Below are 15,514 nucleotides of genomic sequence, written 5' to 3' on the forward strand. Positions count from 1 at the left end.
AGTGCAAGAAACCCTCTCAGAATGTCATCACAGCGCCCCTGTTAAAACCACTCTGGCAAGTAGCCGTATCTTCAGTAACCACCCTAGCTGGAACTTTTTCCAAGTCAGCTCTGAGGGCCTTCTGGCAGTTCCATCTCTGTCATTAGTGAAGCTAATTAGTGTAATTAGTGAAGCAGAGGGCCTTCTTGGTAGTGGTGCCCTCACATCAGATGTCAAGGAAATAAACAACTATCTGACTTTTAGAAGACATCTGACAGCAGCCCTGTACAGTGGTACCTCGGGTTAAGTACTTAATTCATTCCAGAGGTCCGTTCTTAACCTGAAACTGTTCTTAACCTGAAGCACCACTTTAGCTAATGGGGCCTTCAGCTGCTGCTGCGCCACCGCAGCACGATTTCTGTTCTCATCCTGAAGCAAAGTTCTTAACCCAAGGTACTATTTCTGGGTTAGCGGAGTCTGTAACCTGAAGCGTCTGTAACCTGAAGCGTATGTAACCTGAGGTACCACTTTATAGGGAAGTTTTTGATGTCTGGTGTTTTACTGTGTTTTTAATATTTTGTTGGGAGCTGCCCAGAGTGGCTGGGGAAACCCAGTCAGATGGGTGGCATATAAATAATAAAATTCTTCTTATAATTCTTGCAGGGGCAGGATTGATCCTCCTAAAAATTACAACTAGGGAAGGAAGATTGCTTGCCTCTCCAGTTGCACTCTTCAGCCACATCTGGTCCATGCCCCAACTGACCACTCCTCCGTAAGGCTTAGGAGAAAACCGAAAACTCCAAGCCTAGTTGCTGGGGCAGAGAGTTAGCATACGTAAGGTTGCCATTTATGCAAATGTGTATGGTTGTAGTACATGGTTTCTTCAGTTTGCAACTAAGCCCACAGGTCCCAAAAGTTTGGTGCCCCATGTCACAGAGGCAAGTGGGAACTCCAGTGGTATTTTTGAGATGCCAATCTAACCCAGAAGCAGTCAGATGTGGTGAGACCTTACATGCCACAGCAAAATTGGAAGTGAACCAAGGCCAGAACCGTGTTCTCTGAGTTGCCTCACTTAGCCTCATATGGAATGCACGCCACAATATTCAACGTCATTCCCAAACTCCAACAGTGAATCAGTCGCATAGTTATACTTCGCTTTCTAATGTTCGATGCAACTTCTATGATTTATGGTCTTTCCTACTCCCTAGCGTGAGAAAGGCCTAAATTCTACCTGCTGAATCAACAGATAAAGAGATCTGGCTATTATGCAATGTAACAAATAAAACTATAAAGTGCAAGGGAATGACTTTTAAGAGCTTTAGGAAATGTCTACTTGCGTCTACCGTGAGTAAGCAAGAGGGGAAACTTGTTTACGTAACCCAGGTCAGATCTAAAACTCTCTTTTCCCGGATGAACCAACAGCCACCAGCCACTGCCTGTGGAATTTGACATTTATGCTGCCGTATCCATCTGTTAACCGTGATGTACAATTGCTATGTATATATAAATACTGTGTAGATTAATAGCATTTTTAATGACTAAATAATTAGATCAACTGGTAAAAATTTATTAACTACATATTCACCCAATGAACACTATCAAGAACTGTACTCAAGGGAAAACACAGCACTTGACAGCCTCCAGACTGCCTGTCTTGGAAGAGATGAAAGTGCCTTCTTCCCTTGATGAGTTGAAGAACGGCATCAACTTGCAGGCATGAGGAAAACCCCAGGACAGGATGGAATCCCAACAGAAGTGCTAAAAGTCAGCCTCAACTCCTCCCTCATAACATTGTCAGTTTGCATTTCTTAGTGCAGAAAGTATTGATCTGATGTGTAGAGATCTTTCCTATTCTAATTAATTCAAGAGGGTTCTAGAAGCTTCTCTGTGTGAAAGAAACAAGCAGAAGGTTCATGATGTTTGGGTTATTCATTCAGAGAAGCTGAGTACAGCTGGCTTAAACTGCTTCTGTTACCTCTTCTGTCAAGATCATACTGATTATAATAACAAGGCCAGAAGGAGCCTAGGTTTCCCTTTCCCTTTTTCTTCTGGTGTGGTGTTCTGTATATAGTATGCTCAGTCGAAAGGTTTACTTATTATAAGTTATTGTAAGTTTAAGTTAAGTCTGCTGCAACTGGATTTCTTATGGACAGGGCCCATCCTGAATGTATTGGATTTGTGACCATGATGCTCATTTGCCTTCAGTAGCAGTAAAGCTCTGCTGGATGGAATATAATAGCCTCTGGTCTATTTTTTGGGAATCCTGCAATGTGTTTAAGTTGTTACTCTGCTAACTCTACTTTGGAATCTACTCTGGATCAATACTGAGTAGAATTCAATGACAGACGTACCTCCACAGCCTCCTCTTGCAGTTTTGGGAACAAGACGTGCAACTCCACTATTGTGACTCTCTGCAAGAAGGGGTCTGATTGAGAGGGTAAAGAGCTGGTTTTCTCCAGGGGGAAGCAGTGGAACAACTGGAAAAGTGGATGAGCCCATAGTCACAAGGGAACCTAGTTTAGTTTGTATCAGCTCACGTGTAATATAAAGCCACCAGAAGGAAAGGCAGAGGCAATGGCTCTGGGGTGATGAGAAGGGACCAAGACAGACGTAGCCAAAGCCATCTCTTGATTTGCAGACCATGGGCGAAACAAACCACAAATTTGAGAGAAATGGAAGTAATATATTGAAGTACATATTTTATTGTTTTAAGTACCCAGTATCAAGACAATAACAAATATTTTCATATTACAACACAGATCCAGAGGAGATTCTCCAAGTATCAGAAAAGATGCATACAAAATTGCATTCTGTATAAAACTGAATAAGCCAGTGCTATTGTATTTATGAACAAAATATTTAAAAAGATATATCTAAAAATATAGTACCGGCTTCTTTTTGTTTCACTGTAAATACTTTTAAAATACATTGTGCTTATTTTACTCTCGCAGTTTTAAACAAGTTCTAATTAAAACTAACATAAAACTTGATTAATCAAGGATAGGAGTTTTAGTAATCCCTTAGTATTATACAAACATTTGAAGGTGGCTGGTGAAGTAGCTATTAAGAAAGAAAGCAGCTCTACCAGGTTCTTACTTGTAGGTTTCACATATTGTAGACAATTGAAAAATGGAATTGTTTATAATAGATGCAGCCACCATTGGATAAGTAATCTCTCTGATAAACGAAAAGCTGTTGAGAAAAATTACTGCAGACAGAATCATATACAAATTTAGTTTAGCTCCTACTAATTCACTGTGAAAACTGCTTTAGCTCATTATAGCAATGATTGTTATTTATAGTTTTGACAGAAACAAGGCAAGCAATTAGAAAGTTCGGACCAGAGTTGAGAATTCAAGAGACTAGATGCTTCAAAATTTCTGACCCAGCAGATGCAAGAAGAAATCCCAATATGGCACCTAAGCACAGAAAGTTTGGCTATCAAAATGATTCTCAAAAGGATCGTAGAGTTGGAATGGACCAGGAGGGTTATTTAGCCCAACTCCCTGCAATGAAAGGAATCTTTCACCCAGTGTGGGGCTCAAACCCACGTCCCTGAGATTAAGTGTCTCATGCTCTACCAACTGAGCTATCCAGTACATCTGCCAGATCAGAAAGCATCCATCCCTAACTAAGCCAGTGTGGTGTAGTGGTTAAGAGCAGTAGACTCGTAATCTGGGGAACTGGGTTCGCGTCTCCGCTCCTCCATATGCAGCTGCTGGGTGACCTTGGGCCAGTCACACTTCTTTGAAGTCTCTCAGCCCCACTCACCTCACAGAGTGTTTGTTGTGGGGGAGGAAGGGAAAGGAGAATGTTAGCCGCTTTGAGACTCCTTCGGGTAGTGATAAAGCGGGATATCAAATCCAAACTCTTCTTCTTCTTCTTCTAAATCGTAGAAAGGGGTTATATTAGACTTCTCACCATGGAAGGCTTAAGTCATTTGTTTTTCAGGATCAATGCTTGAAATTAGCAGGTAATTGTTACCAAAGGATTCTCACAAGCTAACAGTAGCCATTATCACGGTTGAAAGTTAAATTCCAGGTAGCACTCAAAGAGAATGCAGAGCAGGGTTGCTGGTGAGAGACTTGGTCTGGGGGGTCTCAATGGAAGACCACACCAATGTGGCTGACATCAGGAGTGGGTCGCACCCAGACGTTTGGATCTTGCATTCATTTGGACTGGATTCTGGATTCATTTTATTGACTTCCACAAAGCAGCTTACAGTCTTAAATAAATAAATAAAAACAAGGAACACGACAGAGCAATTCAAATATGTTCCGCTTGATGAAAAGCCTTTTGTCTCTTTGATTGCTTGGCCTTTTGGCTTCGATAAAGTGCCGCCTCTCCAAACTCCGGGTATCTATGCAAAAAGTGTGCTCTGGCCATGAAAGCTTATGACACAACAACATTGTTCGGCTGAGATTTAACAGCTCAGTGGCACCTTGGGAGACGAACCAGAATCATTAGCCATTAGCTGAAATTCTGACAGTAAAAGCAAATTAACACAAAAGACCACGGTTGAATTCAGACAAACAATTAAGAAGCTATGGATATGGTGATAAAGTCATCATGGGTAAAATTTACCTTGACTGACAGAATTTCTTGAATGTGTTGATTTATCACCAACAATCGGGCTTGCGTGAAATAACTACAGTGGTACCTCGGGTTACATACGCTTTAGGTTACATACGCTTCAGGTTACAGACTCTGCTAACCCAGAAATATTACCTTGGGTTAAGAACTTTGCTTCAGGATGAGAACAGAAATCGTGCTCCGGTGGCACGGCAGCAACAAGAGGCCCCATTAGCTAAAGTTGTGCTTCAGGTTAAGAACAGTTTCAGGTTAAGAACAGCCCTCCGGAATGAATTAAGTACTTAACCCGAGGTACCACTGTACAATCATCAAGTGGGGGAAAAGGTGTATATGAATTCACCCTCGTTTTGCAGAACTGGGGTGCAGTGCTAGTGATTGATGCTTATGGTTGATTGATTGATGCTGCATTATGCATTTTTGTGGGAAAACAAAGGAGGCAGCTAGACATAAAATATCCAACAACAGCATAATGAAAAACCTTATTTACAGTAGTTATGGGAATGTCTGGGAAAGTCAGCCCACTGCGAAGAGCAAATCAGCTAGATCATTTTGCTCATAGATCACTGTGAGCTCTCTGGTGAAGAGGACTCGTGGTCAACTGCAGAGAACTGGTCCACCATATTTCAACCTATCCTCAAAACAACGTTCTAAAACATGACACTTTAATTAGCCCTTAGTCTTTTTCTCAAAGGCACTGTTTCTTTGTTTTCCGAGGTTTGAAACAAGGCTTTGTAAGTAACCAGGAAGGAACATTTCTTTTGCTTGCAGTATAACCTTATTGCTGCCCAATGTATTACCTGCCGTTGATACTGAAACGTCTTCAGCATGCGAAAGGGCTCTGTGGCCCTTCCAGAATGTGTATCATCCAGCTCCAGGCAAATACTAGCATCACATAGCTAATGGCAGAACTATGTAGTTAACTCTTCAAAGCTTCAGGTAGTGAAAAAATAGAGAAGCTTTCAGCAGCAAGTGTCTCATTCTAGGTATGCATGAGCAGTGCCTTAACCACACAGCCTTAGAACAATCTAAACATCCAACCAATCAGATACAAATAAAAGACTTGCATATCCCAACAGTGGCATAGGGCTACGTAGAAATGGTAGTATAAAGGACCTCTGGACGGTTAAGTCCAGTCAAAGGCGACTATGGGGTTGTGGCGCTCATCTCACTTTCAGGCCGAGGGAGCCAGCGTTTGTCCACAGACAGCTTTCTGGGTCATGTGGCCAGCAGGACTAAACCACTTCTGGTAAAACGGAAACCAGAGTGCACGGAAACACCGTTTACCTTCCTGCCACAGCAGTACCTATTTATCTACTTGTGCCAGTGTGCTTTCGAACTGCTAGGTTGGCAGGATCTGGGAGAGAGCAATGGGAGCTCACCCCATCATGGGGATTCGAACCGCCGACCTTCTGATTGGCAAGCCCAAGAGGCTCAGTGCTTTAGACCACAGCACTAGTATGATAGAAGGGGGGAAGACTATAGCACCATTCAGATGTTATGCCCCAGTGTGAGAGGAGGAATGGGGGTCATGGTTACTGGCCCCATCTGCATTCCTCCATCCTGTCCACACATTGAGAAGGTCTGAAGTGACCAGCCTGCTCCACATATGTACGATCCCTCTAAGATTTAGAACCCTTTGTGACCAAAGTTCAAAATTATGTCAGAAGCCAGCACGAATGGAACAGGCTCCCCACTACAGACTATCCCCTAAAACCTGTGGACAGTTACAGGAGTGACAAGGGTACAATGAGATAGAGTGGGGCCAGTCATCTGGGCCCAGGTTTCCCCCTCATGTGATTCTAATCCAGGCATGGGCAAACTCGGCCCTCCAGATGTTTTGGGACTACAATTCCCATCACCCCTAACCACTGGTCCTGTTAGCTAGGGATGATGGGAGCTGTAGTCCCAAAACATCTGGAGGGCTGAGTTTGCCCATGCCTGTTCTAATCCCACGAAGGAAGAATGCACGAAATGGTTTCATGTAGCAAATTGAGACAGTTAGCAAGTAGCAAGAAATCACTTTATGGAGATTTTCTTTTCGTTGCTCTTTGGCACATCGCAATATTACCGCAGAAGACAAGTGAAAGGGTTGTAGATAAAGTGCTTTCTGCGCCCCCACCTGAGTGACATTTCAGACCCCATCCCAGAATTTTCAACCTTGCTTGAAAAAAGAAAAGAAAAAGTCTAGCCCGTTTACCAAACAAGTTAAAGAGTAACAAGAAACAATATTCAGCCATATCTATATATATATGTATATGTAATAAAAAATAAACAGTAACATTTTAAAGAAGCCAATTATATTCCCACTGGTGCTAATGTACGAGTGAACTGGCGTTTTGTACACAGAGCACATTAGCATGAACTCAGCATCAGACAATGGTATCAAAATTATGCTGCACATTTGTGTAGTAACATGAGCTACCTTGACAGGTGGCTTAGGATATTGTTTTGACTGTAAGATAACTCAGTGCCATTTTAAAGTCTATAAAACGCCCACATTGTGTTTCTGCACTGTTTATACCAGAAGCAATTTTCTTCATCATGATGTCTGTCCGACCAATCCAGGAAGACTCTGCTCTGGGTGATAAGCCTGCAATGTGTTATCCCTATGTATGGTTGTTGCTTTGTATCTTGTTGAAGTATCTCCTCGCCTCGACGCTGCTGAGGGACACAGAGCAGCGCGACGGGTTCTGTCTTCTGTACTCAATACTGTCCGCTATTGCTTGCTTGACTATCTGCAAAACAGAAGCAAAACAACATTGAACTCATTAGTAGCCACTTCTTCCACAAGTCACCGCATGCTAAGTGGATGTGAAGTGCTTGTTTACGCGGACGATTTTTCAGAGTGTGTAAACATGCCGCAGAAGAAACTAACTAACAACCAAAGGTCATCAGATGCAGATGCTATTTGTCTTCTTTGCATAGCCTGGAAAACCAGGTAATAAACATGCATTCCCTCCCCTTTCTTGAAATGGCAGGTGGATTTGCATGCCTTGGGTACATTTTTATCCATGAAAACTGTTTAAATGTTTTAAAGCAAGTCTTCTCCAAACTGGTGACTGGGAGTGGCTGCCAAGACCATATAACACTGGTCCTGAAAGACCTGCATTGGCTCCCAGTACGTTTCCAAGCATAATTCAAAGTGTTGGTGATGACCTTTAAAGCCCTAAACAGCCTGGTCCTGTATACCTGAAGGAGCGTCTCCACCCCCATCATTCAGCTTGGACACAGAGGTCCAGCTCCGAGGGCCTTCAGGTGGTTCCCTCATTGCGAGAAGTGAAGTTACAGGGAACCAGGCAGAGGGTCTTCTCAGTAGTGGTGCCTGCCCTGTGGAATGCCCCCCCATCCGATGTCAAAGAAATAAACAACTATCTGACTTTTAAAAGACATCTGAAGGCAGCCCTTCAGTTTTTAATGTTTGATATTTTATTATGTTTCTGTATATGCTGGAAGCCACCCAGAGTGGCTGTGACAACCCAGTCAGAGGGGTGGCATATAAATAATTATTATTAGCCTGAAATTATCGTCCTGCAGCAGAGCTGGTAAACTCATGGGAGAGATTTATTCTCCAGACAGCAGCTGCACAAGACTCACTAGTAATTAGGTTCTGAAAGTAAGCTGACCCTATGTGATGGTTTCACCACTGGAAATAAGTATTCTCAGGATAGCAATTTACACACACACACATGAGCATGCATACCTACATACAGGTAAAACAAAATAAAAAAATTCCTTCCAGTAGCACCTTAAAGACCAACTAAGTTAGTTCTTGGTATGAGCTTTCGTGTGCATGCACACTTCTTCAGATACATACAGGTAGATTGTATACCTGATTGTATACAATAGGAAAAAAATATTCGCACCAGCATAAACAAACTATGTTGATGTTTCTGATGAAAATGTTATCCATTTAAACTTGGAATGGATCTCTTGCTCTTAATGCAACCAAGCAATTTTGATCCTTATTTGTATTTTCACAGAAGAAATACAGAATGAAATTTAGCCAGCAAGTGGCATATTTTGATCACATTCTAACTGTCCATTTGGGCATCTACAGCAGAAAAAACACTACTACTTTCATTTAATTACCGGTAAGTTGTTAGCAAAAACAAAAAACAAACCATACATCTAATATTAAACTCTAGTCTTCTGCATAGTAATAACCATTCAATCTTTAACATAATACCAGAAGTAAAGCAATCATTTAAGTTGTGATATTATGAGAGCCAGCTTGGTGTAGTGGTTAAGAGCGAGAGACTCGTAATCTGGTGAACTGGGTTCGCGTCTCCGCTCCTCCACATGCAGCTGCTGGGTGACCTTGGGCTAGTCACACTTCTTTGAAGTCTCTCAGCCCCACTCACCTCACAGAGTGTTTGTTGTGGGGGAGGAAGGGAAAGGAGAATGTTAGCCGCTTTGAGACTCCTTCGGGTAGTGATAAAGCGGGATATCAAATCCAAACTCTTCTTCTTCTTAAATATTATTAAGGAGTGCATAAATATTTTTCCTACCCCATAAACACGGCTGATGGGAAGCTCTATTTATTTTTATTTATCTACTTTCTTTATTAAATTTGTATTGCTGCCCTTCATCTTAGGATCACAGGATCTATAGTGTGATTGCTACACTATGCGGGATTAATTAGGACTGCAGCAAACGTATTTCTATCAGTGTAACAAACTGCCCAACACACAGTGCCTCCACTTTCTGCCAAGAGAGCTTCATGGCATCACAAAAGTAGGGAGTATGTACAGTCCTCAGATTCTAATTTAGCTTTGTCTCTCGGCGCTTTTTCGTAGGGCAGAACTTCTTTCATATGATCAGAAAAACCCCTTTTCTTTCACAACAGTCCCATTGTGCTGCCATACTACATCAGATCACACATTTTACTGTAAGAAGGAAGAAGCCTTTCGAACCAAATTTGGCAAAAAAAAAAAAAAAAATCACATGAGGTATTCTACAAGGCGATGCCAAATAGAAACCCATTATTTGAGTCTTCTACGCCCAAATCTGCCTGCAGAACATACCCCGGTGTACAGAGCAAATTCCAGGAACCCTTTGAACACAGCTAAGGCATAACCCCGCTCTTAAAAGTATTCTGGCTCTTCTTTTACAGCAATTCCTTTGTATCACATTAATTGGCCATGTTTTCTTTGTGAAATACAAATACAGTGGTACCTCGGGTTACATACTCTTCAGGTTACAGACTCCGCTAACCCAGAAATAGTACCTCAGGTTAAGAACTTTGCTTCAGGATGAGAACAGAAATTGTGCTCCAGTGGCACGGCAGCAGCGGGAGGCCCCATTAGCTAAAGTGGTACCTCAGGTTAAAAACTGACCACCGGAACAAATTAAGTACTTAACCCAAGGTACCACTGTAATAATAAAAAAACAGCTCTTGAAAGTGATAAGCAGCCCTCTTAAGAATAAACAGAAATCAGGGGGTTGTGGCACCACACCCGTAAAAATCTGAACGCAGAGGGTGGAAAAGTCATTAAGAACCACCACTTCACTTCCACAAAGCAACCGAAGCATCTTTGAATTAAAGCAAGTTGTGCATTAAACATACATTTAAGTTGTTCAGGGTATTAAACTCCATTAGATCGTGCAGTCTGCAGAAGGCCTCATTTGGGTACTGGAAGTTGAAGGTGGAGAACGGTGTATCAGGATCATCAAAAATATCAAACTCAGCAAAATCTTTCTCTTCTTGAGTTTCCCTTGGAACACCTGTTAAGTAGACCACAACGAAAGTAGGCATTTTAAAGGGCAAAGTGTTCAGTTGATATACCACAGTATAATATTTATTCAGTAAAAGTAAGTTAGTAAGCCACCTTGAGTCCCAGTCTGGGGAAAATGAGAAATAATGATGTTGTTGATGATGATGAAGAGGTGAGGAAAAAACCATGCACATAATTAAGAGAAAAGACACACAGAGAGAAAGATTAAACTGTACTATAACCGTATCTTTAGATAACAAAGGATTAATTTTGTGTTGTCGTTTTAGCCTACTGACCTGGTGCTTTGTAATCTCTAAAATTTATATTGGCTAAAACAAAGTGGATAATTGTTGGGCAGTCTATGTCAGAAGAAGGATTCTTGGGTTTGAAGACGTAGCACTCCTTTAAACCTTCGCGATCGAAAACATTTGGGTCTATTTTGGGGAAAGGAAGGTTGTTCATTTTCGCCCATTTTTCAGCAAGTAAAATTTCCTAGAAGAAAGCAAAAAACAAAAAAAGAAGCAATGAGAAAAGGAAGGCTGGGACAGGCAGAAATGACATTATATGTGGACACCTTAGTTATAAATAATGGAAAGAGAATACAGGCAAACCTCCATTTAGGTGGAGGGTAAGGGACGCAGGTGGCGCTGTGGGTTAAAGCCTCAGCGCCTAGGACTTGCCGATCGAAAGGTCGGCGGTTCGAATCCCTGCGGCGGGGTGCGCTCCCGCTGCTCGGTCCCAGCGCCTGCCAACCTAGCAGTTCGAAAGCACCTCCGGGTGCAAGTAGATAAATAGGGACCGCTTACCAGCGGGAAGGTAAACGGCGTTTCCGTGTGCGGCTCTGGCTCGCCAGAGCAGCGATGTCACGCTGGCCACGTGACCCGGAAGTGTCTCCGGACAGCGCTGGCCCCTGGCCTCTTAAGTGAGATGGGCGCACAACCCCAGAGTCTGTCAAGACTGGCCCGTACGGGCAGGGGTACCTTTACCTTTACCTTTATGTTCCAGGTCACTGCGCATCGGCGGAGTGTGCATTATTATATTAATAATAATTTATTATTTGTACCCCGCCTGTCTGGCTGGGTTTCCCCAGCCACTCTGGACGGCTTTCAACAAAGATTAAAAATACATCAAAATGTCACACATTAAAAACTTCCCTGAACAGGGCTGCCTTCAGATGTTTTCTAAATGTCAGGTAGTTATTTATCTCTTTGACATCTGATGGGAGGGCGTTCCACAGGGCGGGTGCCACTACCGAGAAGGCCCTCTGCCTGGTTCCCTGTAGCTTTGCTTCTTGCAGTGAGGGAACCGCCAGAAGGCCCTCGGCACTAGACCTCAGCATCCGGGCAGAATGATGGCGGTGGAGACGCTCCTTCAGTCTGTTCTGCTCCCTTCCAGTGCCAAGCATGACACATGCATGCATGGTTCTGCATGCATCAAATGCACACAAATTTAGAGTTGCCATTTATATTTATACAAGAATACCATGTAAGCATGCTGGCAGCAGATAATGGACCAGTTCCCATGTTTGCCTGGCAGACTCATGGTGTTGTTGAACTGACACCAAAAATGGCAGTTCCATGTTCACATATTGGGTTGAGTTCAAGGATAATGGTAGAGCATGAGATTCTCAATCTCAGGTTCGTGGGTTCAAGCCCCTGATTGGGCAAAAGGTTTCGGCATTGCAGGGGGTTGGACTAGATGACCCTTGTGGTCCCGTCCAACTCTACAAATCTATGATTCTGTATGTCTTTGCACAAGGGGGGGGGGGGATGACCTGATTGTGCAACAGGACTGCTCCTCCCTCAACTCCTCCCTAATCTGTAGAGCAGGGGTCAGCAAACTTTTTCAGCAGGGGGCCGGTCCACTGTCCCTCAGTTCTTGTGGAGGGCCAGACTATATTTTTTTTGGGGGGGTGGGGGGAATGAACGAATTCCTATGCCCCACAAATAACCCAGAGATGCATTTTAAATAAAAGCACACATTCTACTCGTGTAAAAACACCAGGCAGGCCCCACAAATAACCCAGAGATGCATTTGAAATAAAAGGACACATTCTACTCATGTTAAAACTCACTGATTCCTGGACCAAGATTTAGAAGGCGATTGGGTCGGATTCAGCCCCCGGGCCTTAGTTTGCCTACCCATGCTGTAGAGCATATTTGGGTGTGTGCAGTTGTGGGGGGCACAAGGTGGGAGGGGGAGCAGAGGGAGAGAAAATTCCATTGGGTGAGCAGAAGTTGTTCCATTTGCACATGAACTTCATGTAAAACAACCTATCATCATTTGTGTAAGGAAAAAAATAATTCTTATTTAGCACTTCCTCTGCATGAATTGCAATATCCTGGATTTCTCACCTTGAAAGGAGGGCTAGAATCACTGGGACGTGCCGAAAAATCAAATGAGATGATAAGGTCAACCCCTCGTTGTGGTCTTAAGATAATTGGGTATGGCAGATTAAATGTAAGCCCACTATCCACAATGTGAATCTTTTTGCTCTTTACATCCAATGGCTCCATTATCCTGTCAAACTCATCAGGATCTGGGCAGAATGAGACAAACGATGCCATTTGTTGACAAACACAATTCAAAACAGAATTATTATTATTATTTTCACAATAATGTTTATTAATTTTCATACAAAAGCATAACATAACAAAAAAGAGAATAAACGATAATAAAAGAAAAAGAAAAAGTAAAGAACATAAAATACTTTCCACATCCCATATACTACCACAGACACTAAAACTTAGTTAATTAAGATCCATCTTCATAAACATATTACTTGACTTCCTCTAATCTCTTCCATCTGAATTTCCTTGTAATTAAATGTAGCAGTTTCCAATATCATTATTTCATATAACAATATTCCGGTCATGATCAAATTTCCTGACTTTTCTTATTGTACATTTTCTTTATTATTTATTTAATCCTAATTTAATCCTAGGCCTAATTAGTTCTTTCAAGTGATTACATATCTTTAATATTACAACATTTATTCAAATAGTCTTTAAATTTCTTCCAATCTCAAAACAGAATTCTCATCTATATCTATATCTCACATGTCAAAATATTTGAAATGCTAATTTAAAATAATTTAATTATATTAAATGCATGGTATGAGCTATTATCTAATGCTAAGCAAAAATTGTAAAACCCTCTATGGGGGAATTATCCAGCCAAATATGGTTTATGAAGCTTTGGGTAATTGTCTGAAACAGACCATCACGTTTTCATTTCTAATAGGTTTACAGAGCCTTGAAAGATCTTCGAAACCAGGCCACAATCAACAGGCCACCCAAAAACACATACTTACCTCATGTGCGTAGCTAGAAAATTGTGTAAAGATCTACTCAAAGCCTAAAGCTGCCATCCAGTATATTTTCCCTACTATTTTTCAGCATTCTACTGTTTAAGATGGATGTCCACTTTTACTCTTTCTTCAAATATTAGGATTAGATAGTTATAAACATCTATAATAAGTTAAAAAAATATTTAGCAAAGCACAGATGGAAATGATGAGACAGCCACTTAAGAGAAGCATGTGCTTTTCTGCATGTTCCTGAGTTATTTGAATGTTTAGGCTCACTTGGGCGAATGTCCCACTGAACAGAGATATAAAAGGTTGCACTATTGCAAAATCTGAGCACAATTGCACGATGGAGGGAAATTCCATCTTACCTAATGACTTTTAAAACAAGGCATAATTGTTGTTATTTTGAGATACTCTGCAGTGATGTGGCTCTGAGCATGAATGATGTAATATGGAGATCCATGACTACAAGCTTCCTAAGTTATGCACCTAAATGGCTTCGTTCCCCATTCAGACTTCAATTATCTTAATGTGGTAAGTCTTAGCGGTGAAAACTGGTAAACACTGTGCCACAGAATGTCTAGTTCTATTTCCAGTGACCTCAGGGCAGTTAGTATATGCACTGAAAATGGACTCCTAACCATTTAAAAGAGAGCAATATTTTTTGACTATTTTGCGGAGCTCAGAAGCAGTGACCACTCTCTCATGTCTCAATTAGGCATATTCCCTGTGAAGAGTTTGGATTTGATATCCCGCTTTATCACTACCCTACGGAGTCTCAAAGCGCCTAACAATCTCCTTTCCCTTCCTCCCCCACAACAAACACTCTGTGAGGTGTGTGAGGCTGAGAGACTTCAGAGAAGTGTGACTTGCCCAAAGTCACCCAGCAGCTGCATGTGGAGGAGCAGGGAAGCAAACCCGGTTCACCAGATTACGAGACTACTGCTCTTAACCACTACACCACACTGGCTCCATTTACAGTGGTACCTCGGGTTAAGTATTTAATTAGCTAATGGGGTCTCCTGCTGCTGCCGCGCCGCTGGAGCATGATTTCTGTTCTCAACCTGAAACAAAGTTCTTAACCTGAGGTTCTATTTCTGGGTTAGCGGAGTCTGTAACCTGAAGCGTATGTAACGTGAGGTACCACTGTATTTACAATGGATAATAGCTATTGATAGAAAAGTCAGGCACTCTTTCTCCAATTACAGGGGGTTGCTTGGGAGTTGAGCTAGCTGAAGTGAGAATTACATCCCTAGACCAGGGTGGGGAATATCTCCATCCAAAGGGCTGCATTCCCACAGAAAAAGTGTTCAGGGTTGCATTCTGTTGGTGAGTGGAGACATGGCCCAAAACACCAATCTCTCTCTTGCACACACACCCAAACACACACAGAGGAAATTCACCTTGTTGCATCCACGGTATGAGATGAGAAAGTGGCTCCCTATCTCTGCATGCAGCACAGAATAGACAGCCAGCCAGGATGGCAAAGCAGAATGCTGCTGCTCCTCCACCAAACACATTGGCTTGCCTACCAGCCCATGCAGAAGGCCTTTCCAGGGACGTGGGTGGTGCTGTGGTCTAAACCACTTAGCCTCTTGGGCTTGCCAATCAGAAGGCTGGTGGTTCGAATCCCCGCGACAGGGTGAGCTCCCATTGCTCTGTCCCAGCTCCTGCCAACCTAGCAGTTCGAAATCACACCATTGCAAGTAGATAAATAGCTACCGCTGTGGCGGGAAGGTAAACAGCATTTCCATGCACTCTGGTTTCTGTTACGGTGTTTCATTGCACCAGAAGCAGTTTAGTCCTGCTGGCCACATGACCCAGAAAACTGTCTGCCGGCTCCTTTGGCCTGAAAGTGAGCTGAGCGCTGTAACCCCATAGTCACCTCTGACTGGGCTTAACCGTCCAGGGGTCCTTT

At 42.5% G+C, this 15,514-nt stretch overlaps 1 protein-coding gene and 1 long non-coding RNA gene across 3 annotated transcripts in view; both read right to left on the reverse strand.

Annotated features, from left to right (window-relative positions):
• PLA2G4A (phospholipase A2 group IVA) overlaps positions 1-15,514 on the reverse strand; it is a 705,748-nt gene that overhangs the window by 614,538 nt on the left and 75,696 nt on the right. The window contains exons 15-18 of one of the 2 annotated variants that reach the window (XR_013840026.1): positions 12,641-12,825; positions 10,583-10,778; positions 10,139-10,296; positions 6,026-7,307 (exon numbers count right to left, since the gene is read on the reverse strand). Coding sequence is in view for 1 of the 2 variants with exons in the window: in XM_079981351.1 (XP_079837477.1) it covers positions 7,179-7,307; positions 10,139-10,296; positions 10,583-10,778; positions 12,641-12,825 (668 nt within the window). In the remaining variant the exon portion in view is untranslated. Of the gene's footprint in view, positions 1-2,661; positions 7,308-10,138; positions 10,297-10,582; positions 10,779-12,640; positions 12,826-15,514 lie in introns of those variants that run through there. The other variant, XM_079981351.1, reaches the window with a different exon arrangement.
• Positions 2,662-15,514, reverse strand: part of LOC307218961 — a 61,623-nt gene continuing 48,770 nt past the window's right edge. The window contains exon 2 of the long non-coding RNA XR_013840193.1: positions 2,662-4,639. This is a non-coding gene — a long non-coding RNA (uncharacterized lncRNA). The remainder of the gene's footprint in view (positions 4,640-15,514) is intronic.

The sequence above is a fragment of the Podarcis cretensis genome, assembly GCF_951804945.1.
Source record: "Podarcis cretensis genome assembly, chromosome: 6".
Classification (NCBI taxonomy): domain Eukaryota; kingdom Metazoa; phylum Chordata; class Lepidosauria; order Squamata; family Lacertidae; genus Podarcis; species Podarcis cretensis.